This window comes from Amblyraja radiata, chromosome 20 (assembly GCF_010909765.2).
Source record: "Amblyraja radiata isolate CabotCenter1 chromosome 20, sAmbRad1.1.pri, whole genome shotgun sequence".
NCBI lineage: Eukaryota > Metazoa > Chordata > Chondrichthyes > Rajiformes > Rajidae > Amblyraja > Amblyraja radiata.
Window position 1 is genome coordinate 13,904,610 of NC_045975.1, and position 23,005 is coordinate 13,927,614.

A 23,005-nucleotide genomic window follows, 5' to 3' on the forward strand; every position below is an offset into this window, starting at 1 on the left:
AATGTTTTATTCTACCTTTATGTTTAATGCATAGAACAGTGGAAAAATCTTCATTTCCTACCTGGAAACACCTGTTGGCCCACTGCTGATTTCATATAAACCTTCTTTGCTTATGAACAAAGAATAAATTAAGATATAATTTCACAATTAAGGCATAATCTCACAATTTTATAAACTAAACACGATAACTTCATTCTCTTCTCACGCCCCATAAATTAATCCACTAAACATTTGCTGCACTCCCTCTAAGTTACATGGAGCTTTCAAAAGAACTGCCATTCGACACATTCTAAAACAGTATGAAACTAATTAAACTTTAAATTTTACTAAAAAGAATAAACCTGAAAATAAATTTCTGAACGTGATCACATCCCATGCTATCTATCTATATAACTAAAAGTCTCATCTTGACCACTTCCTGCTTGCACTGTATATTGATTTTAGAAAAAAACTGCCATATATCGCTATGATTTTTGGCCATCTTACTCACAGTCCTCCTCCGATCTGCTGAGGCAGCCCTGAGGATTTTACCATTCGATGAAAAATAAAAAAGTTATGAGTGTTTAAAAAAATGAGTGATCTTAAAAAAGTGTTTGAGATCAGCCGATTGGTCCTCTCGCCTGTCAATCACCACCATGAAGGTAACGCCCCTTCCGAGGGTGCGGCCGGACTATAAAACCCAGGAGCCCTGGACGTGAGTCAGTCACTCTGGAAGGTCGCGAGGGAGAGTCCACGACTGTCATTCTAAGCTGTGAATCAACTGAACTGTGAGTCTGCAATGTACTTGAAATGTTATGAAATTGAATTTGCGGGCCTGCACTCTGCTAGAAATGCTTTGAGATTGAATTTGCTGGCCTGCACTCTGCTTGAAATGCTATGAAATTGAATCTGCTGGCTAGCGGTCTGCTTGAAATGCTATGAAATTGAATTTGCTGGCCTACGCTCTGCTTGAAATGCTATGAAATTGAATTTGCTGGTCTGCACTCTGCTTGAAATGCTATGAAATTGAAAGTGAGTCAGTCAGTGAGTCCACAAGCTGTGAGTCAGTCAATCAGTCCAGAGGCCATGAGTGAGTGAGTGAGTCAGTCCTGAGGCCATGAGTTAGTCCAGAGGCCGTGAGTAGATCGCTCACCGCCCCCCCCCCCCCCCACTGACATCCCCCACCTCAAGGCGCTGCATGAGTGAGTTGCCAGCCCACCAGCCCTGAGTGACTGAGCTGCCAGCCCACCAGCCCTGAGCTGCCAGCCCACCAGCCATGAGTGACTGAGCTGCCAGCCCACCAGACCTGAGTGACTGAGCTGCCAACCCACCAGGTCTGGGTGACTGAGCTGCCAGCCTACCAGGCCTGAGTGACTGAGCTGCCAGCCCACCAGGCCTGAGTGACTGAGCTGCCAGCTCAAGAATTCATTTGACCCAAAATGTCCATACTAGCCCTCTGGAAACCAGTCCCTTTGGCCACCCAACACCCATGCTAGCGCTCCGGAAAGCCCCCCCCCCCCCCCCCCCCCCCCCCCCCACTGGCCAGCAATATTGGAATTGGTGGAGAGATGGAATATTGCGTTGGGGGACCAGCCCTCCCGTGTGAACGCGGGACCCAACGGGTCCCACTTAGTCTAGTCAATTATTATATACCAAATTGAAAAATTTATTAAATAGTGACAATGCTAAACAAAAATACTTTAATGCAACCGTATAGTGTAGTGTGTCCATATTTATACTTTCAGTCAGAGTCCTTATGAAGGATGTTTTCAGTTTCACATATGCTAAAGGATTTATTGAGCACTTCCAGTATTTTGTTATGTTATTTCAGATTTCCAACAACTGCATTAAGTTACAAGGAACTGCAAATGCTGGAATCTTGCTTAGAACACACAAAATGCTGGAATCACTCAGCAGGTAAGGTAGCATCTTTGCAGGACATGCATTGGCAACCTTTCAGGTCGTGACCCTTCTTCAGTCATTAACATTAAGGCTTTCATTTACGAATGAATGTGCTTGACAGTGTAGATACTGTGAGGATGTTTACTTGAATGGAGAAATCAAGAACCCTGAGGCAGTCTCAGGATAAAGGCTCAGTCACTATGACTTAGATGAGATGGATTTTTTCTTTCAAATGTTTGTGAAACGTTGGAATTCTCTAGACTCGAAAGTTGCAGAGTTAAATATATTCTGGTCTGAAGTAGGTAAGCTTTTGCAATAAAGGGGAATAAAGTGTTATCAGTGTTTTCCAGGCCACCACTCCCTCATTTTTACTATGGATATCCAGTCACTCTGCACCTCCATCCCCCACCAGGAAGATCTTAAAGCCCGTCGTTTCTTCGTCAACCGCAGAACCAGCCAATTATCGTCTACTAATACTCTCCTCCGCCTAGCAGAGCTGGTCCTTATCCTCAACAACTTCTCCTTCGACTCATCCCACTTCCTCCAAATCCAAGGTGTAGGTATGGGCGCTCGCATGGGCCCTAGCTATGCCTGCCTCTTTGTAGGGTACGTCGAACAATCACTATGCCAGGCGTAGACTGGCCCTATCCCCGAACTCTACCTCTGCTGCATTGACGACTGCATCGGTGCTACCTCCTGCACGCATGCAGAACTCACTGACCATCAACTTCATGACCAATTTCCATCCTGCACTCAAATTCACTTGGACCATCTCCGACATCTCCCTACCATTTCTAGATCTCACCGTCTCCATCACAGGAGACAGATTATTGACAAACATCTACTAAATACCCACTGACTCCCATAGCTATCTAGACTACACTTCTTCCCACTCTGCTTCCTGTAAAGACTCTATCCCCGACTCCCAATTCCTCAGCCTACGCCGCATCTGCGACCAGGATGAGGTTTTCCATACCAGGTTATCGGAGATGTCCTCATTCGTTAGGAATCGGGGGTTCCCCTCTTCCATTATAGATGAGGCTCTCACTAGGGTCTCCTCGATATCCTCCAGCTCTGCTTTTGCTCCCCCACCCTCCATTCATAACAAGGACAGACTCCCCCTTGTCCTCACCTTCCACCCCATCAGCCATCGCATAGAGCATATAATCCTCCAACATTTTTGCCACCTCGAATGAGATCCCACCTCTGGCCACATCATCCCATCTCCACCCCTTTCAGCTTTCCGCAGAGACCGTTTCTTCCGCAACTCCCTGGTCAACTCGTCCCTTCCCACCCAACCCCCCCCCCCCCCCCCCAGGTACTTTCCCCTGCAACCGCAGGAGATGCAACACCTGTCCCTTGACCTCCCCCCTCGACTCTATCCAAGGACCCCAACTCTTTTCAGGTGAGGCACAGGTTCACTTGCACCTCCTCCAACCTCATCTACTGTATCCGCTGTTCCAGGTGTCCACTAAAGTACATCAGCAAGACGAAGCGCACTCGGCGATCGTTTCGCTGAACACCTCCGCTCAGTCTGCCTTAACCTTCCTGATCTCCCGGTTGCTCAGCACTTTAACTCCTCCTCCCATTCCAAATCTGACCTTTCTGTCTTGGGTCTCCTCCATTGTCAGAGTGAGGCCCAACGCAAATTGGAGGAACAGCACCTCATATTTCACTTGGGTAGCTTACACCCCAGCGGTATGAACATTGACTTCTCTAACTTGAAATAGCCCTGGCTTTCCCTCTCTCCATCCCCTCCCTATTCCCAGTTCTCCCACTAGTCTTGCTGTCTCTGACTACATTCTATCTCTGTTCCGCCCACTCCCCTGACGTTAGTTTGAAGAAGGGTCTTGACCCGAAACATCACCCATTCCTTCTCTTCAGAGATGCTGCCTGTTCCGTTGAGTTACTCCAGCATTTTGTGTCTACCTAAAGTGTTATAAGAATTAGGCAGAGATTGAGTTGAGGCCAAAGATCTACTTGGCCTCAATCTTAGTGAATGGTAGGAGACTCTCCCATTTCTATGTTTACTATAGTATTTTTCATCAGTGTGAGAAAGGTTATAGCGCAAGGTTTATGTTGTCTTACTAAGAATGATATTAAGTAACATTTATGTACTTACTCAATGATTCTTACTTCCGGAATCTTACGTTGAACCTATGATGTAAACAAGTTCCACAAGAAGAATTATAGAGTACTATACATCTAATTTTTAAATAGATCAATGCATTTGAGTAATATTGACTAATAAGGTAATTCAGGTTTTGTCATGAGAAGAATATATTACAAATCTTCTTCTTAGAATATATAACAAATAGTACGACCGTAAATCTGGAAATTACAATTGGTAAAATCTTTTTACTGGCAGGGTGTTGTATAGTGGATTAGACAATGTGAGAGATAAGGGTCATTGATCTTATTCTTAAATCTGATGAAGTTCAGTTAATATATCTTGGATTCAAAGTTATATTTGTTAGTAAGACATTTGCTGGTCATAATGAATCTGCAGCCCATCTTATATCACATCTGATTTTCTTTTCCACATGTAGTGAAATGATTTTGCTGTATTAAAGGTAAGCATTAGTTGTAAGTTAATGAGAAAGAATCGGGCTTATTAAAAAGTGATTGGTCACAATCCTATTTCAGTGCTACTGGTGAAAAATCAATCTTGCTATCCCTTTCTTTGCAGTAACGAGACAGATGAATTTTTGTTTAAAAAGATAGAGAGCTCGTCAATCAAAGACAAGCAGTTATTTTCTGAAATGTTTGGCTTCATAGTTTATGAAATAAAAATTGCTGCATCAAAATACCAGTATGTTATAATCAAACTAACACCTAGCAAGTTTATTACTGCTATAAATAAACTTGTATTATAATTTTATAATTTGTCGTCTTATAATTTGTTGAAACCTCAGCACTAATTATCCCCCTCAATGAACAAATTCTTAAATTATTTGGGGGCTAAAGTTTGAACCATGCAAATAAACTATATTTGGCTATGTTGGCTATATTTAAGAGGGAGTTAGATGTGGCCCTTGTGGCTAAAGGGATCAGGGGGTATGGAGAGAAGGCAGGTAGGTACAGGATACTGAGTTGGATGATCAGCCATGATCATATTGAATGGCGGTGCAGGCTCGAAGGGCCGAATGGCCTACTCCTGCACCTATTTTCTATGTTTCTATGAAACAGAGCAATGTAGTGCTGACCTCCTGGCACCTCACTTCCACCATCCCAATTAATGATTATTTATCCTGACTGCTTTTTTGTTTTGCAGCCAGCTAGTCATCCAGTCTGATATTTATCCCATGACTACAAATGTACCGACTTTATTATGTATTGTTTAAGAAAGAACTGCAGATGCTGGAAAAATCGAAGATAGACAAAAATGTTGGAGGCACACAGCGGGTGAGGCAGCATCTATGGAGAGAAGGAATAGGCGACGTTAAGGGTCGAGATCCTTCTTCATACTGGTCGGGGGGGGAGAGGGGTGGCAGGCAAAAGAAAGGAAGATGCGGAGACAGTAGGCTTTGTGGGAGAGCTGGGAAGGGGGAGGGGAAGGAGAGAGAAAGCAAGGGCTATGTAAAATTAGAGGTCAATATTCATACCGCTGGGGTGTAAACTACCTAAGCAAAATATGAGGTGCTGTTCCTCCAATTTGCGCTGGGCCTCACTCTGGCAATGGAGGAGGCCCAGGACAGAAAGGTCAGATTGGGAATGGGAGGGGGAGTTCAAGTGCTGAGCAGCCGGGAGATCAGGTTGGTTAGTACGAAGTGAGCGGAGGTGTTGGGCGAAGCGATCGCCGAGCCTGCGCTTGGTCTCGCCGATGTAGAGAAGTTGACACCTGGAACAGCGGATGCAGTAGATGAGGTTGGAGGAGGTGCAGGTGAACCTCTGCCTCACCTGGAAAGACTGATTGGGTCTTTGGATGGAGTCGAAGGGGGAGTAAAAGCAAGAAGTGTAGCATTTCCTGCGGTTGCAAGGGAAAGTATCCGGGGAGGGGCTGGTTTGGGTAGGAAGGGACAAATTGACCAGGGTCATTTCACTGGTCAATTCATCCCTTCCTATCCAAATGCTTTTCAAACGCTTTGTAAAACATTAATTTAATTATTTAAATCAATGTTTCCCAACAATGTGTTCATCACAAAAATGAATTGAATTGAGTCGATCTGGAGCTAATAAAATACGATATTATGTTGTGCTTCGAGAATGAAAACTGTAATGAGCATTTTACAGTGAAATAAAACACACTTCCTTTTAACAACATTTTACGGTACTTGCAACAATCATCCTGTTTTAGGTAGATGTGTATTTCCCCTGCCTTCTTCATTACATGTGTTATTTGTGGAGTGAATGCCTTATTGGTCTGTATCAAACAAATATAAAAAGGTGACCTTTTCTTGTGAAAGGCAGATGTGATTTTTTTGCTCTTTGACCATTAGTGGTATCTACGTCAATGGATTGCATCACTCTGCCTGTAAAATTGGACCCGATGTACTCAGCTAGATAGAATCACACAATTAAAAACATTCCATTCTTTGTATTACCTCAGTTGGATCTTGGAAGACAAATCGCCCATCAGCTGCAGCCTGTTCTTTTGGTGACCGCTGTGTACTTGCAACATTTTGTGTAGAGTGTCTGCCAGCTAAAAATAGATGGATTGCATGACATTTTCAAATTAATTCATCACAAACATAGAATGTTTCTCTCTATTATAGATTAAATTATTATAACATTTACTTAAAAGAAAGATGTCCCAGCAATGCTCTAATCCAGAAATTAAAAAAAATCAAAGTTTCCTTTCTGAAATATGTTCCAGTAAGACCATATTTCAATGTAGGCATATCAGTCAGACAGTAAAGTTATCAATAAACAGGTTCATTTTTCTTTAATAAATGGTGTAAATTCAATAATTTTGATAACAACAGACTCATTTCATTGGAGTCACTTAACTGCTTTTGTGGAAGATGTCATTTGAGGCTGAAAATATACTGAAAATGACAGTGGAAAAAAATGTCTACATTCTGCGTAATTAACCTCTCTGCTCGCAATTCACTTTGTTCTCACCCCCTCTCTATCATAGTTCACTCCCTCTTCAAGTTTTTCTACTTGTCAGATATTTCACTCCAAATTCTGCTATTATTGTCCTTAAAATGGGCTTCATGAACTCCAGTGGTCACAGACAAAACTACTTACAAATATTATAATTTATCATATGGGGAATCTACTCTATACTGATTATTTCAGATTGCTTTGTTTTAATAAAAGGGAAATGTTGTAAGATAATTAAAAATAATGTATGTCCATGGTAACCCTGCACAGTGAACATCAAAGTTGGGATATGGCTTCACTTACACTGCATTTCATTCTCTTTGTTGTGCATATTCTCTGCCTTGTAGAATTGTGGATAAGTACAAGAAGAGAAAAAAGAAAGAAAAAAGTAGAAAGGAGAATCTTGGCCCTGATGGTTTTGAATAATAAACTAATCAAGGGAAGTATATGGAATCCATGTAGGAACAAACATCTTTTAGCAATGGACACTGTAGATCAGGAGACTCAGCTGAGGAGTTTTTAAATAAGATTGGTATTTTCATAACTACAAAAATGTAAAACATGGTGAGAACAGATATCTCTCAACTCTTGACATAACAGAACACTAAAAATACTAACCAAAGCAAAAAAAAAAGATTTGTTCAGGCACAGCTGTGCTAGGTTCTTATGCTGTGCATGGGCACCACTGAATGATAAAACAAACCTGATTTGCACATTTTGTCATTACTATTGCTAAGCATGTGCTGCCCTCATCTGGATATACTCTGTAGTCAAGCAAGACCTATTGAATAGAATGAAGCATGATTGGGAGAGGGATTACTGACTTGGTCAAATAAGTTCTATATTTCATTATGTTGCTGAAATACTACTAAGTCGACGGTAGATCCACTTGTGTCATTTGGACTCCTGGATTTGTATTCATCTAATTTGTTTGAAAACAAAATCCATAATAGCATTTGTCCTTAAGCCAAGGGACTAAAAGAAAACACACAGCAACAGCACGAAGAGCGCCAGAAAGAATTTATGTCACTATCATTTTACATTGTAAAATAAGTAGTTAACCGTTTGGGTACTTGAAAACATTAAAACCGACACATTGTTTGGGTTGCATGTGCGGGATCAATATCCTATTAATTTATCATGAAATGTTAGAAGTTTTTACTCTTAAATCTGTTTTATTTCTCTAACCAATCTGCAGTTCATGTGTATTATTGATGATCAGAAGAGCAAATGTTCCATCTTCATCACATAACTGTCATCTTGCAAACTATGTCCTTAAACCACAGGATCCATGTGGAAAGAGAATGAAGTCAATCAAATTAATCTTCCCCTGGTAATCCAAATGAGAAGGGTTAATTCAATGAGCAAACCCTGAAATCTACCAGTTGAGACCGAGATGTAAATTTGAGCAACTCAACCCAGAATCCCAGAGCACCGAGCTCCAAGCTGTGTAAAACTCTGCGCAGCTGCTGTTCAGCAAATCCTAACTTGCTGAGTACAAATGTTCTGTTCCACAACATTTATTATTTTAAATTATTTATTATTTTATGTTTATTATTAAGATTCCATACCTCTTGATATCTTTAAAGTATTAAAATGCACTAACTTAAGGCAGTGTGGGCAGGTGCGGAAATCGCTATCAAAACATGGGGGGGGCATTGACTTGTGGGCCGAAGGGCCTGTTCATGTGCTTTTTTTTCGATGATCTTAGTTCTCATACCTTGAAACACGGTTGCTGCTGTCTTACTGTGGCCTGCCCATGAACCCTGCACTCTTGCCCGCTGCCTTTTGTCTGCCATGAATATTGTTTATCTCACTTCTTCATTGTCACAGCATTCTGAAGTACAAGAACACAACATCAGAACAATGGCAAACATTCATAATAAATATATTGTAATAAATCTGTAATAAATAAATATAGCAAAACAACTGGGCAAGTACATTAAAAAACAATATGAATATCTCAAGTTAGGATTGTGTATCTGCATGTATTGGCAAGAAGAAAAGTTTATAACTTTGGTCCCAATCAACTGAAGCCATGGTAATTAATACTGCAATGATTAAAAGTGGCATCAGGCAAAAGACCAATATTGGAGTGTAAAGATCTTCATGGATTGTTGAACTAGAAGCGGTCTTAGGGATAGTGTGGCCAAAAGTCATAGAGGGATTTCTAAAAAAAGATGAAAATTTTACAATCAAAGCAGAGGCAATGGGCGGCACTGATCGTAGATAGAATGAGAGACTTGGAAGAGGGCAGCAGAATTGTGGATAAACTCAAAGTTGACTCCAGGCCTGCAATGAAAAAGTCTAGTCTCGGGTGAAAGGTATAAGCACGTGAAGGTTTCAGCAACAGATGTACTGAGGCAGATGTGGTAAGAGACAATGTTACATAGGTAAAAGAAGTGATTACTTGGTCAAAAGAACAATCTTCATCATTTTTTTAGACTGAATAAAAGGGAATGGATATGCTGTCTTGACAATGGAGTCTGTGGAGAAAAATAAAAACAATGACTATCATGACTCAATGCCAGAATCTCAGCTACTAGCTTTTTTTTTTTGTTCAATCATCACTGATATTACTTATCTTTGAGGACCAGTGAGGATGCTATATATTACTGGGTGCTAAAGCAGAGGAAGGGTACAATGTGGAATAAGGTTAAAAAAAATGAGAGTATAGTTTGTATATAGTGATAGAAAATCAGAGGACTCAAAAAATGAATTATTGAAGGAAGTCTGGTTCGCCTTTTAGAACATTTCAGACATATTGCATGTAAAACGGAAGGGCTAATTGTATTGCTAGGAAATGTGTTCTGATGTTATTGAAGTGGCGGTCTTACACAGCCAGTAAATTGCTAAGTTTGCCAAAGCTGTTGCCATGAAAGCCTGGTAAAAAATAATCTTTCCCGTGGGCGATACAGCAAGTTTACCCACCACTGTTAGCTCTACGTATGCTCGTGTCTGGCAGCAGAAACACTATAAAAAACAATTACCATATAAGCTTTTTCTGCTGCACATTGTATAGAATCAGTTTCTGCCTCCATTACCTGATGCATTACCCTGAGATAATGGATGGGATCAGAGATACTGGGTCAACCTACTATGATTCGTATACCAGTAGCACAAATGTACCTTCAATAAATCTGCACTTCTATTGAATATGAGATCAAGGGAGGGAGGCCATTCGGCTCCCTCTGTGGCTGTGCCACCATTCAACATGATCAAGGCTGATTTTTTTTTACTTAGTACTATTTTGCTCCACTAACCCAATTTTGCTCGATTCCCTTAACATCCAATAAATCCATCAATCTATTTCCTGAATGTAGTCAATGGCCAAGCCTTTGCAGCACTTTTGAATAGAGAATTCCAAATATTCACCATCTTCAGGATGATGATTTTTCTCAGCAGTCTCCTGAATGATCGAACCTTCATTATGAATCCCCAGAGAAAACGTCAACTCTCCCTTGCTCAATATGAAATTTCGACTATTCAATGTGATCCATTCTCGCTCTTCTGAACTTAAGATAGAACTGGTCTAATCATTTATCCTCATTCAACAAATCTGCTATCACAAGAATCAATCTGGCGGCCCTTTGCTGCACTGTTTTGCATATACTTTCATGCTTAGATAGGGAGACCAGAACTGCACATTATATTTCCTTGTGATCGCACAGGGCAATACATAATTGGGAAAAGCTTCTTGGGAAATAATAGTAGCATTCGACAGGCTCTACTCTTGTTTTCAAATCCTCTTTCAATAAAGGCTAGCATCTTGTATGCTTCCAAATTGCTTGTGGAACCAACATATTGGCTTTCAGTGATACATTAACATCCAGGTCTCTCTGAATAGAACACTGATCAATCTCTCACTATCTAAAAAATAAATCATTGTACCTTTCAGAATTTTTTCTCACAAAGTGGATGACCTTACATTTTTCACATTATATTTTATTTACCATGTCCATAATAGTCCACATTGAAGTCTCTCTGCATCTTCCTCACAGTGCACACTTCCATTAAGCTTGGAGATACTATACTTGATCCCTTTTATCCAAATCACTGATATAAATATAAATGTTTTTAAAAAACAATATAAATGGTCACGACCCCAGCACCGATCTCCGTGGCAATCCTTTAGTCACAGCTTCCCAAGCTTTCTGTCCATTTATCAGTCCTTACTGATAACTTCCAGGATCATAAACTCCAATTTAGTTTTAAGAATCCAAATATACCTCACTGGTTGGTTTGCCCTTATTTATTCTAATAAAACCATTAAAAAATCTAACAGATAATATTAAAAAATGATTGAGGAAAAACTTTTTTACCTGGAGAGTTGTGAATCTGTGGAATTCTCTGCCACAGAAGGCAGTGGAGGCTAATTCACTGGATGTATTCAAGAGAGTTAGATATAGCTCTTAGGACTAACGGAGTCAAGTGATATGCGGACAAAGCAGGAACAGGGCACTGATTTTGGATTATCAGCCATGATCATATTGAACGGTGGTGCTGTCTTAAAGGGCCGAAAGGAACTACTTCACCTATTTTCTATGTTTCTATGTCCCAATCACAAATTTACATTGGCTGTCTAACCACTCTATTAAATGTTAACTCTATTGAATCCTATTATTATTTTCCATGTGCCTTATTACACTTCCTTAACAAGAGATTCTGGCACTTCCCTTACAGTTGATGTAAGCCTTTTTGAAATAGGAGGTAACATTTGTTGCATCCCAATCTGTGGCAACTGTTCTGGAATCTGTTCTGAAAGATAACAGTGCAAGCATCACTGTCCTAATCATCTGTTTCAAAACTCTCAGATGCAGGTCATCAAATCCTGGAAACATTCAATCCTATTAATTTCTGCCATACTAGTTTTTTGACTGGTGCCCATTGCTTCGAAATTCACATTTATTGTGAATCTGTAATTCTCTACCATTTCCAGAAGGTTTCCTGAGTATTTTTCCTGAGATAGGTACAATATATTTAATTCCCCCAGTGTATGAAAGAACTGCAGATGTCGGTTTAAATCTAAGGTAGACACAAAATGCTGGATGAAACTCAGCAGGCAGGCAGCATCTCTGGAGAGAAGGAATGGGTGATGTTTTGGGTCAAGACCCTTCTTCAGACTGACATTTATACTAATCTCATTTATCAGTAGTTGACCGACGGTATCTTGGTAATTTTGGTGCTCATACCTAAATGTCGTGTCTGCATCCAATGTGTTCCAGATTCCAAATACTTGTTGGGTGAAAAAAAAATCTTCCTCAGATCTCAACTAAATGATAACCTTTGCCCTCTGCTGTAGGAAATGTTATTTCTATTTTTGGCTCTCATAATTTTGTATACCTCAATCAGGTTTCCCTCCCAAGGAAAACAAACCTAGTCTATCCAGCTTCTCTTCATAAATGAAATACTACATTCTCTCAACTGCTCGGGGGAATGTATAACACACTGTAGGCTATTAGATCTCTATTCCAAAGCTTGCACCACCATTCAGTAAGATGATTGTTTTTTTTTTAACTGCAGCACCATTCTCATGCATTAACACCATATTCCTTTACTCCCTGCTTCTCCCCAGATAGACATCAATTTTACCAGGCGAGCACATATGTCTTCTTATTAAATAGGTGTATTCCCATTTACAATGGAATTGCTCATATTCTTTAACTGGGGAGGAGTTTTCTCGCTGCTTATTAGGGGCAGAGCGCTTCTCCAGTTACTGTCACCCTGGAGGGTCGTCTCTGGTTGTGGAGAGAGCACACCACGTTTAGAATGAGTCAAGAATATTCATTTGGAACGACATCGGAACAATGAAAATCTTACTTGCAGCAATAAAACAGGGCTGTAAACACAATATACATAGGTAATATATTTTTAAAAATCAAATCAATAACCACAAAACTAGTGTATGAGAAAGAACTGCAGATCCTGGATAAAATCGAAGGTGGACACAAAATGCTGGAGTAACTCAGCAGACGAGGCAGCATCTATGGAGAGATATATATCCATGCAAGACCCTTGGGTCTTGATCCGAAACGTCACCCAATCCTGCTCTCCAGAAGCGTGCGTGTAGGGTTTTTTTCCGATTGCTTTGAACAACTTCACTTAAGTTGCTGCAACAACTGGGAGGATTTTTTTCATATATAACTGTTCATATATAGGTACCTGTACTGCAAATGGTGATTAATACTAAAGATAGGCACAGAATGCTGGAGTAACTCAGCGGATCACGCCGCAACTCTGGAGAATGTGTAGGAAGGAACGGCAGATATTGGTTTACGCCAAAGGTAGACACAAAAAGCTGGAGTAAAGGGCCTGTCCCACTTGGCCGTCATTTACGCGACAGGCCGGTGGTGACGACGCGCGACGGTCGCGCGCGTCACCATGCGTCCGCACAGCCGTCTGGAGCGCGTGAGGTCATTTGGAGATTGACACGAAATGCAGGAGTAACTCAGCGGGACCGGCAGCATCAAAGAAACTAGAGGAGCTCCTCTATAATCTTTGGGCAGCATCTCTGGAGAGAAGGAATGGGTGACATATCCTGTGTCTTATATCGTCCCTCCCCCCCCGCCCGAGCTCTCACCCACCTCGCCGTCTTCCTTCCGCTGTGTCACAGCGCCGAGTCCGGCTGGCTCCCGCACCGAGGGAGTGCGGTGAATCGTTCCCACCCTGCCCCCGCGCCCACTCCGGACGAGCTGAACCTGCAGCAAGCAGCGCAGGCGGCCGGGGAATCCGCTGCTTTCACCTGGGATCAGCTCCGGCAATGCGAGGGAGACCACACCGTGGGCAATGTAAATAAAGCGCGAGGGAGAAAATAAAACAGGAGAAGAGAGACAGAGGCAGGAACGAAAAATAGAGCAATAAAGTCGCAGAGTTCCAAAAACAGTTCTGTTCTTGCTGCAATGAGAACCAATCTTTAACCATATAACCATATAACCATATAACAATTACAGCACGGAAACAGGCCATCTCGACCCCTCTAGTCCGTGCCGAACACATAGTCTCCCCTAGTCCCATATACCTGCGCTCAGACCATAACCCTCCATTCCTTTCCCATCCATATAACTATCCAATTTATTTTTAAATGATAAAAACGAACCTGCCTCCACCACCTTCACTGGAAGCTCATTCCACACAGCTACCACTCTCTGAGTAAAGAAGTTCCCCCTCATGTTACCCCTAAACTTCAGTCCCTTAACTCTCAAGTCATGTCCCCTTGTTTGAATCTTCCCTACTCTCAGTGGGAAAAGCTTTTCCACGTCAACTCTGTCTATCCCTCTCATCATTTTAAAAACCTCTATCAAGTCCCCCCTTAACCTTCTGCGCTCCAAAGAATAAAGCCCTAACTTGTTCAACCTTTCTCTGTAACTTAGTTGCTGAAACCCAGGCAACATTCTAGTAAATCTCCTCTGTACTCTCTCTATTTTGTTGACATCCTTCCTATAATTAGGCGACCAAAATTGTACACCATACTCCAGAATTGGCCTCACCAATGCCTTGTACAATTTTAACATTACATCCCAACTTCTATACTCAGTGATGAGAACATCTCCTCTTTGATGAGAACATACATCTGTTTCCAAACTTTTGGCCTCCCCGCACTCTGTTAATCCTTCTGAAGGAAGGATACACTTGCCCTACACACTCGCAAAGGTCTACCAGACCGATTGTTTCTTTTTTGGAGTGTGGCGGGGAGTTTAAAATCTATCCATAACAAATGTTGTTATCAAATTGCTCCATTTGACATGTAATAAATAACAAGGCATCCATCTCCATTGCATTTTATTGTGTATTAATCAATGTAATTTCTGTTTCTGCCATAATGCCACCATTGCAGTCAGGGGGACAATTGTTAAAGATCATTGTGTTTAATGATGTGGGATCGGCTCCAGGGTGACCAAGGCTGGGAGCTGAACATCCAGGGATATTCAATATTCAGGGTTGGAGAGAAAGGAAAAGGAGGTGGGGTAGCGTTGCTGATTAGAGAGGAGATTAACGCAATGGAAAGGAAGGACATTAGTTTGGAGGATGTGGAATCGGTATGGGTAGAGCTGCGAAACACTAAGGGGCAGAAAACGCTGGTGGGTGTTGTGTACAGGCCACCTAACAGTAGTAGTGAAGTTGGAGATGGTATCAAACAGGAAATTAGAAATGCGTGCGACAAAGGCAAAACCGTTATAATGGGTGACTTCAATCTACATATAGATTGGGTGAATCAAATTGGCAGGGGTGCTGAGGAAGAGGATTTCTTGGAATGTATGCGGGATAGTTATCTAAATCAACATGTAGAGGAACCAACGAGAGAGCAGGCTATTTTAGACTGGGTATTGAGTAATGAGGAAGGGTTAGTTAGCAGTCTTGTTGTACGTGCCCCCTTGGGCAAGAGTGACCATAATATGGTTGAGTTCTTCATTAGGATGGAGAGTGACATTGTTAATTCAGAAACAATGGTTCTGAACTTAAAGAAAGGTAACTTTGAGGGTATGAGACGTGAATTGGCCAAGATTGACTGGCAATTAATTCTAAAAGGGTTGACGGCGGATATGCAATGGAAGACATTTAAAGACTGCATGGATGAACTACAAAAATTGTTCATCCCAGTTTGGCAAAAGAATAAATCAGGGAAGGTAGTGCATCCGTGGATAACAAGGGAAATCCGGGATAGTATCAAAGCGAAGGATGATGCGTACAAATTAGCCAGAAAAAGCAGCATACCGGAGGACTGGGAGAAATTCAGAGACCAGCAGAGGAGGACAAAGGGCTTAATTAGGAAAGGAAAAATAGATTATGAAAGAAAACTGGCAGGGAACATAAAAACTGACTGCAAAAGTTTTTATAGGTATGTGAAAAGAAAGAGATTAGTTAAAACAAATGTAGGTCCCTTGCAGTCAGAAACAGGTGAGTTGATCATGGGGAACAAGGATATGGCGGACCAATTGAATAACTACTTTGGTTCCGTCTTCACTAAGGAAGACATAAATAATCTGCCGGAAATAGCAGGGGACCGCGGGTCAAAGGAGTTGGAGGAATTGAGTGAAATCCAGGTTAGCCGGGAAGTGGTGTTGGGTAAATTGAATGGATTAAAGGCCGATAAATCCCCAGGGCCAGATAGGCTGCATCCCAGAGTACTTAAGGAAGTAGCTCCAGAAATAGTGGATGCATTAGTAATAATCTTTCAAAACTCTTTAGATTCTGGAGTAGTTCCTGAGGATTGGCGGGTAGCAAACGTAACCCCACTTTTTAAGAAGGGAGGGAGAGAGAAAACGGGGAATTACAGACCAGTTAGTCTAACATCGGTAGTGGGGAAACTGCTAGAGTCAGTTATTAAAGATGGGATAGCAGCACATTTGGAAAGTGGTGAAATCATTGGACAAAGTCAGCATGGATTTACAAAAGGTAAATCATGTCTGACGAATCTTATAGAATTTTTCGAGGATGTAACTAGTAGCGTGGATAGGGGAGAACCAGTGGATGTGGTGTATCTGGACTTCCAGAAGGCTTTCGACAAGGTCCCACATAAGAGATTAGTTTACAAACTTAAAGCACACGGCATTGGGGGTTCAGTATTGATGTGGATAGAGAACTGGCTGGCAAACAGGAAGCAAAGAGTAGGAGTAAACGGGTCCTTTTCACAATGGCAGGCAGTGACTAGTGGGGTACCGCAAGGCTCAGTGCTGGGACCCCAGCTATTTACAATATATATTAATGATCTGGATGAGGGAATTGAAGGCAATATCTCCAAGTTTGCGGATGACACGAAGCTGGGGGGCAGTGTTAGCTGTGAGGAGGATGCTAGGAGACTGCAAGGTGACTTGGATAGGCTGGGTGAGTGGGTAAATGTTTGGCAGATGCAGTATAATGTGGATAAATGTGAGGTTATCCATTTTGGTGGCAAAAACAGGAAAGCAGACTATTATCTAAATGGTGGCCGACTAGGAAAAGGGGAGATGCAGCGAGACCTGGGTGTCATGGTACACCAGTCATTGAAAGTGGGCATGCAGGTGCAGCAGGCAGTAAAGAAAGCGAATGGTATGTTAGCTTCCATAGCAAAAGGATTTGAGTATAGGAGCAGGGAGGTTCTACTGCAGTTGTACAGGGTCTTGATGAGACCACACCTGGAGTATTGCGTACAGTTTTGGTCTCCAAATCTGAGGAAGGACATTATTGCCATAGAGGGAGTGCAGAGAAGGTTCACCAGACTGATTCCTGGGATGTCAGGACTGTCTTATGAAGAAAGACTGGATAGACTTGGTTTATACTCTCTAGAATTTAGGAGATTGAGAGGGGATCTTATAGAAACTTACAAAATTCTTAAGGGGTTGGACAGGCTAGATGCAGGAAGATTGCTCCCGATGTTGGGGAAGTCCAGGACAAGGGGTCACAGCTTAAGGATAAGGGGGAAATCCTTTAAAACCGAGATGAGAAGAACTTTTTTCACACAGAGAGTGGTGAATCTCTGGAACTCTCTGCCACAGAGGGTAGTCGAGGCCAGTTCATTTGCTATATTTAAGAGGGAGTTAGATGTGGCCCTTGTGGCTAAGGGGATCAGAGGGTATGGAGAGAAGGCAGGTACGGGATACTGAGTTGGATGATCAGCCATGATCATATTGAATGGCGGTGCAGGCTCGAAGGGCCGAATGGCCTACTCCTGCACCTAATTTCTATGTTAAGAAGGAACTGCAGATGCTGGAAAATCGAAAGCACACAAAAATGCTGGAGAAACTCAGCGGGTGCAGCAGCATCTATGGAGCGAAGGAAATAGGCAACGTTTCGGGCCAAAACCCTTCTTCAGACCTCCTGTTAAAGATCATTGTTGTTTCTATTCAAAACAGCTAAACACGGCCTTTTAGTACTTTGCTGTACCAGGAACTATACTGTTGCAACTGAATTTACATCAGAAATATATTGGACACAAGCTTGGCAGCAGCCTTCAGAAGTGATAGAAGAACTAGGCCATTCGGCCCATCATGTCTACTCCGCCTGAACCCGACACCAATTCAATTTAAAAGGCTCCTGGAGCACATGGTCCCATAATAATCTGGTTTTTGTTATATTAAAAAAATGCACATCTCTGGAGAGAAATGAAAGAGAGAACATTTTGGGTTAGGATCCTTCCTCAAAACTGGAGTCAACCGGTGATAGCTGATGGGGAGAGGCAAGCAATACAAATGACATTTATTATCACATACACCAATTGGTGTAGTGAAATTTGACTTGCCATGCAGCACACAGATAAAGATAAGACACAACATTAAAGAATTTAACAATAAACATAAAAACATCCCCCCACAATGGTTCCCACTGTGAGGGAAGGCACAAAGTCCAGTCCCCATCCCCATGTCCACCCATAGTCAGGCCTATTGAGGCCTCCGCTGTCGCCGCTACAGGGGCCGATGTTACAGGCCCTTCTTCGCCAGGTGATGGTGCTCCGGCGTCGGGAGAACCCTCTCAGCGGCTTGAGATGCTAGTGATAGGTGGATTCAGGTAAGGAGCAGTTGATTGGCAGATGAATCAGAAGTGGGAGTGAAGGGTACAAATAGTCAAAGGCTGGAGGTGATACGTGGAGAAGAAAAAAGTTATTGTGGATGGAACCTAATATGAAACAAATGAGAGAAATGTGGAACCAGAGGAAGGAAGTGTGTAGATGGGTACCAAGCAAGGGGATAGGAACTGGGAAGAGCTGGGCGGGTGGTAAGAAAGGTGTGCATTGGAGGACCTATGCAGATAAGTGGGAGTTTTACTTGAAAGTGAAGAATTCAACATTTATGTTCTTTGGTTGTCAGCTACCCAAGTGAAATGCGAGGTGTTATTCTTCCAGTTTGTGCCTGGTCTTACTTTGGCAATGGAGGAGTGTGCAGGCAGACACTTTGGTATGGGAACAGGAATTGAAATGGCTTGCAACTGAGAACTCTCGACAGAGCACAAATGTTTTTGAAAGTAGTCGCCTGGTCTATGTTTGGTCTCACTGATGAAGCGGTCACATTGAGAGCACCAAATGTAATAGATGAGGTTGGAGGAGGCGCATGTAAATCTCATGCTATTCGTCATAACAGAAGCAGATTTGTTTAAAAAAAGGACAGTGCTAAAATATTGAAGGTGTCATATCAGATTCAGATTCAGATTCAATTTTAATTGTCAGTGTACAATACAGAGACAACGAAATGCATTTAGCATCTCCCTGGAAGAGCGACATAGCAAATGATTTGAATAAATAATAAGTGTCCGGGGGGGGGGTGATTGGCAGTCACCGAGGTACGTTGTTGAGTAGAGTTACAGCCGCCGGGAAGAAGCTGTTCCTGGACCTGCTGGTTCGGCAACGGAGAGACCTGTAGCGCCTCCCGGATGGTAGGAGGGTAAACAGTCCATGGTTGGGGTGAGAGCAGTCCTTGGCGATGCTGAGCGCCTTCCGCAGACAACGCTTGCTTTGGACAGACTCAATGGAGGGGAGCGAGGAACCGGTGATGCGTTGGGCAATTTTCACCACCCTCTGCAATGCCTTCCGGTCGGAGACAGAGCAGTTGCCATACCATACTGTGATGCAGTTGGTAAGGATGCTCTCGATGGTGCAGCGGTAGAAGTTCACCAGGATCTGAGGAGACAGATGGACCTTCTTCGTCTCCTCAGGAAGAAGAGACGCTGGTGAGCCTTCTGATCAGAGTTGAGGTATTGTGGGTCATAGAGAGGTCATCGGAGATGTTGACTCCCAGGAACCTGAAGCTAGAAACACGTTCCACCTCCAGTCCCGTTAATGTGGATGGGGGTGTGCGTGCCGCCCCTGGACTTCCTGAAGTCTACAATGAGCTCCTTGGTCTTCTTGGAGTTAAAGGCCAGGTTGTTGTCAGCGCACCATGCTGCTAAGTGCTGGACCTCTTCCCTGTAGGCCGACTCATCGTTGTTGCTGATGAGGCCAATCACCGTTGTATCATCTGCATACTTGATGATGGTGTTAGTACCATGTACAGGTGTGCAGTCATAGGTGAAGAGGGAGTAGAGGAGGGGGCTCAGCACACAGCCCTGTGGACTGCCGGTGTTCAGGGTGAGGGTTGAAGAGGTGTGCTTGTCTAACCTAACAGACTGGGGTCTGTTGGTTAGAAAGTCCAGTATCCAGTTGCAGAGGGAGGGGTCGATGCCCAGGTTACCGAGTTTGGTGATCAGTTTTGATGGTATAATGGTGTTGAATGCTGAGCTGTAATCGATGAACAGCATTCTTACATAAGTGTCTCTGTTGTCGAGGTGGGAGAGGGCGGAGTGAAGTGCCGTTGAGATGGCATCCTCCGTACTCCTGTTCTTGCGGTAGGCAAACTGATAGGGATCCAGTGTGGGGGGTAGGCAGCTTTTGAGGTGTGCCAGGACCAGCCTCTCGAAGCACTTGGTGATGATGGGGGTAAGTGCAACTGGGCGGAAGTTGTTGAGGCTTGCCGCAGTGGAGTGTTTTGGCACTAGCACGATGGAGGTATGATTCATAAAATTAACTTTTATTTCATGTTAAGATTCAAAGACCTGATACAGAAATGTTACAACAAAATCAGTGTTTTCATAAATCAGCTGCTTTATTGTGTTAGGTGCACGCATTAATTATAGCTCTAAACAGTGAAAACAGTCAAGTTCTGCAATATAGTTACAACTGAATTGACAAAATTCATTTCACTCTCTTGCACACCTTGAACAGAAAGACAACCCTTCATTTATTCAGCTTACCAAATCTGCATATGAACCAAACTTCTATTCAACCAGTTCAGCACCATCGTATCGGTATTGCATGTTTAGATCTATATCTAGAACTTTGAATGCCACCAGAATTTATTTTACACACACTAAAGAATACCATGATGAGCCATAGATGAACATATACCAATATCTCATTTCAGGTTTACTTTGAGTGAATCTAAAATTTGTTAGTCAGTTATATGTAAAGCAAAAGACAATTCTACTATTCGTGTTTGCAGTTAATAGCTTAATTCAGAACCCACAAATCTACCAGTTTAGTTTAGTGAGTGATACAGCTTGGAAACAGGCTGACTTTGACCCACCGTCTATGCTGACCATCGATTGCTCATTCACACTAGTTCAATGTTATCCCACTTTCACAATCACTCCCTACATATTTGGAGCAAATAACCGATGCTAATTAACCCATAAATCCACCCGTTTTTGGGATAAAGGAGGAAACCGGAGCACCCCGAGGTTAAAACTACGCAGTCACAGGGAGAACCCAAAATTGCGGAGTATTTTTATAACTTAGATTACTATGACCTAGAACTTAGCTTAGAGTTTGCAGAAGTTCATAGACTGGATGAAGAACTCCATACAATATTTTGTTCATCATCTCACATCTTGGCTGACACTGGGGTAACAGAAATGCTTTTAATAACACTTTGGGAAGGATGAGAGTAATCAGTAACTTAATTGTGATAATTCCATTATGAGAAGTGCTTCCAGAATTTAGCATAAATATATAGGCAAGCTAGTGTTAAAACATGGAGACATTTGTAAACAAATCATCTCTCTCTCTCTTCCAATCGTACTTTCTAATTTATGAAGTTTGTGTTTTAGGATCAAATACCTTTGCAGAAAATCTGATATGAATGTTTTGATCATAAGGAACTAAACAAGTTAACAAGTGTTTATACCAAAATGCAAGAAATCTACTAGTTGTTTTACACAATTCACATTTGTCACATTTTTCTATGCATAGATTCTTCTGTTCCAATTCACACTAGTCACATTTTTCATGTGTTACTAATATTTGTTATTTGCGCTAATCCAGACATGCATTAAAAAAAGTAATGGATTTTAAAAGCTTCAACAATTGTTTAAATACTAGCTACAAACTGCAATACAATACCTGTTTGTTTGATTTCAAATGTAATTCCAACAGTAAGAGCTGTGCGTAAACTGGCCAACATTGGTGGCAGCTTAAAAACTGGGCAGCAATTAGCATATAGTTTAGGTGTATATAAAGTAACCAATCATCTTTGGAAATACAATTTACAATAGATCGTGAAATATTTGCAGCACTGCCAAATGACTCAATAAGTCTCGAGTTGGAAGTCACGACAATTGCATTGTGATTAAGCATTTCTTTAAACAACTTTCATTGAATCTGAGATCTATTCAATACCACTTAATAGAAAAATTCTTAAATACATTAAACTCTCATCACAATAATTGCAGACAAATCATTAATTATTTTTTTCCTTTTGTTTAGAGATAGAGTATGTAAACTGGCCCTTCGGCCACTGAGTCATCGCCGAATAGCGAACCCCGAACACAAGTTCTATCCTACACAATAGGGACAATTTACAGATGCCAATTAACCTATAAGCCTGCACGTCTTTGGAATGTGGGAGGAAACCAGAGCACTCAAGAGAAAACCCACAAGGTCACATGGAGAACGTACTAAAAGCACCCGTAGTCAAGATAGAACCCGATCTCTCTGGCACTGCAAGGCAACAATTCTACGGCTGCATCACTGTCCTGCCCCATTTAATGTTTATTGCTGGAACGGGGAACTCTGAAAACAAAATTAGTTTTCTATGTGACTAACAGTGTTAACTGGATTCTGCTAGTATTGGAAATACAGCCAGTAAAAGGTTACCGCCAGCAACTTGCAACCAAGGAAAATCAGCTGTAGTAATTTAAAAAAATCCCTTTCAATGTATGCTTTGATCTGTGCTAATAACTAACATTGGCTTTGTCATAGGGGCAAATTAAATATACATTAGTGGAAACACATCTGGCAAAGGGTTTTGGCCCGAAACGTCGCCTATTTCCTTCGCTCCATAGATGCTGCTGCACCCGCTGAGTTTCCCCAGCAATTTTGTGTACCCTGGCAAAGCACAACTTTGTTACATTTCCCTGCCACTCAAAAGGACACAAAGTGCTGGGTCAGGCATCATCTCTACAAAACATGGATAAGTGACATTTTGAGTCAAAAGTCTGAGGAAGTGTCGTGACCTGTAACGTCACCTGTCCATGTTCTCCAGATATGCTGCCTGTCCTGCTGAGTTCCTCTGGCACTGTGCCTTTTTGTGTAAACCAGCATTTGAATTTCCTTGCTTTTAACTCAATTACTCAA

The 23,005-nt window shown here is 42.0% G+C and overlaps 1 protein-coding gene across 3 annotated transcripts in view; it reads right to left on the reverse strand.

The window, feature by feature from the left end:
• Positions 1–13,616, reverse strand: part of alkbh3 (alkB homolog 3, alpha-ketoglutarate dependent dioxygenase) — a 30,972-nt gene extending 17,356 nt beyond the window's left edge. The window contains exons 1-5 of one of the 3 annotated variants that reach the window (XM_033038886.1): positions 13,511–13,614; positions 8,651–8,767; positions 6,426–6,523; positions 4,004–4,038; positions 62–109 (exon numbers count right to left, since the gene is read on the reverse strand). In XM_033038886.1, the coding sequence (XP_032894777.1) occupies positions 62–109; positions 4,004–4,038; positions 6,426–6,523; positions 8,651–8,729 (260 nt within the window). In that variant the 5' untranslated portion in view covers positions 8,730–8,767; positions 13,511–13,614. Of the gene's footprint in view, positions 1–61; positions 110–4,003; positions 4,039–6,425; positions 6,524–8,650; positions 8,768–13,510 lie in introns of all 3 variants that reach the window. The other 2 variants (XM_033038887.1, XM_033038888.1) reach the window with 2 other exon arrangements.
• Positions 13,617–23,005: the final 9,389 nt, after the last annotated feature.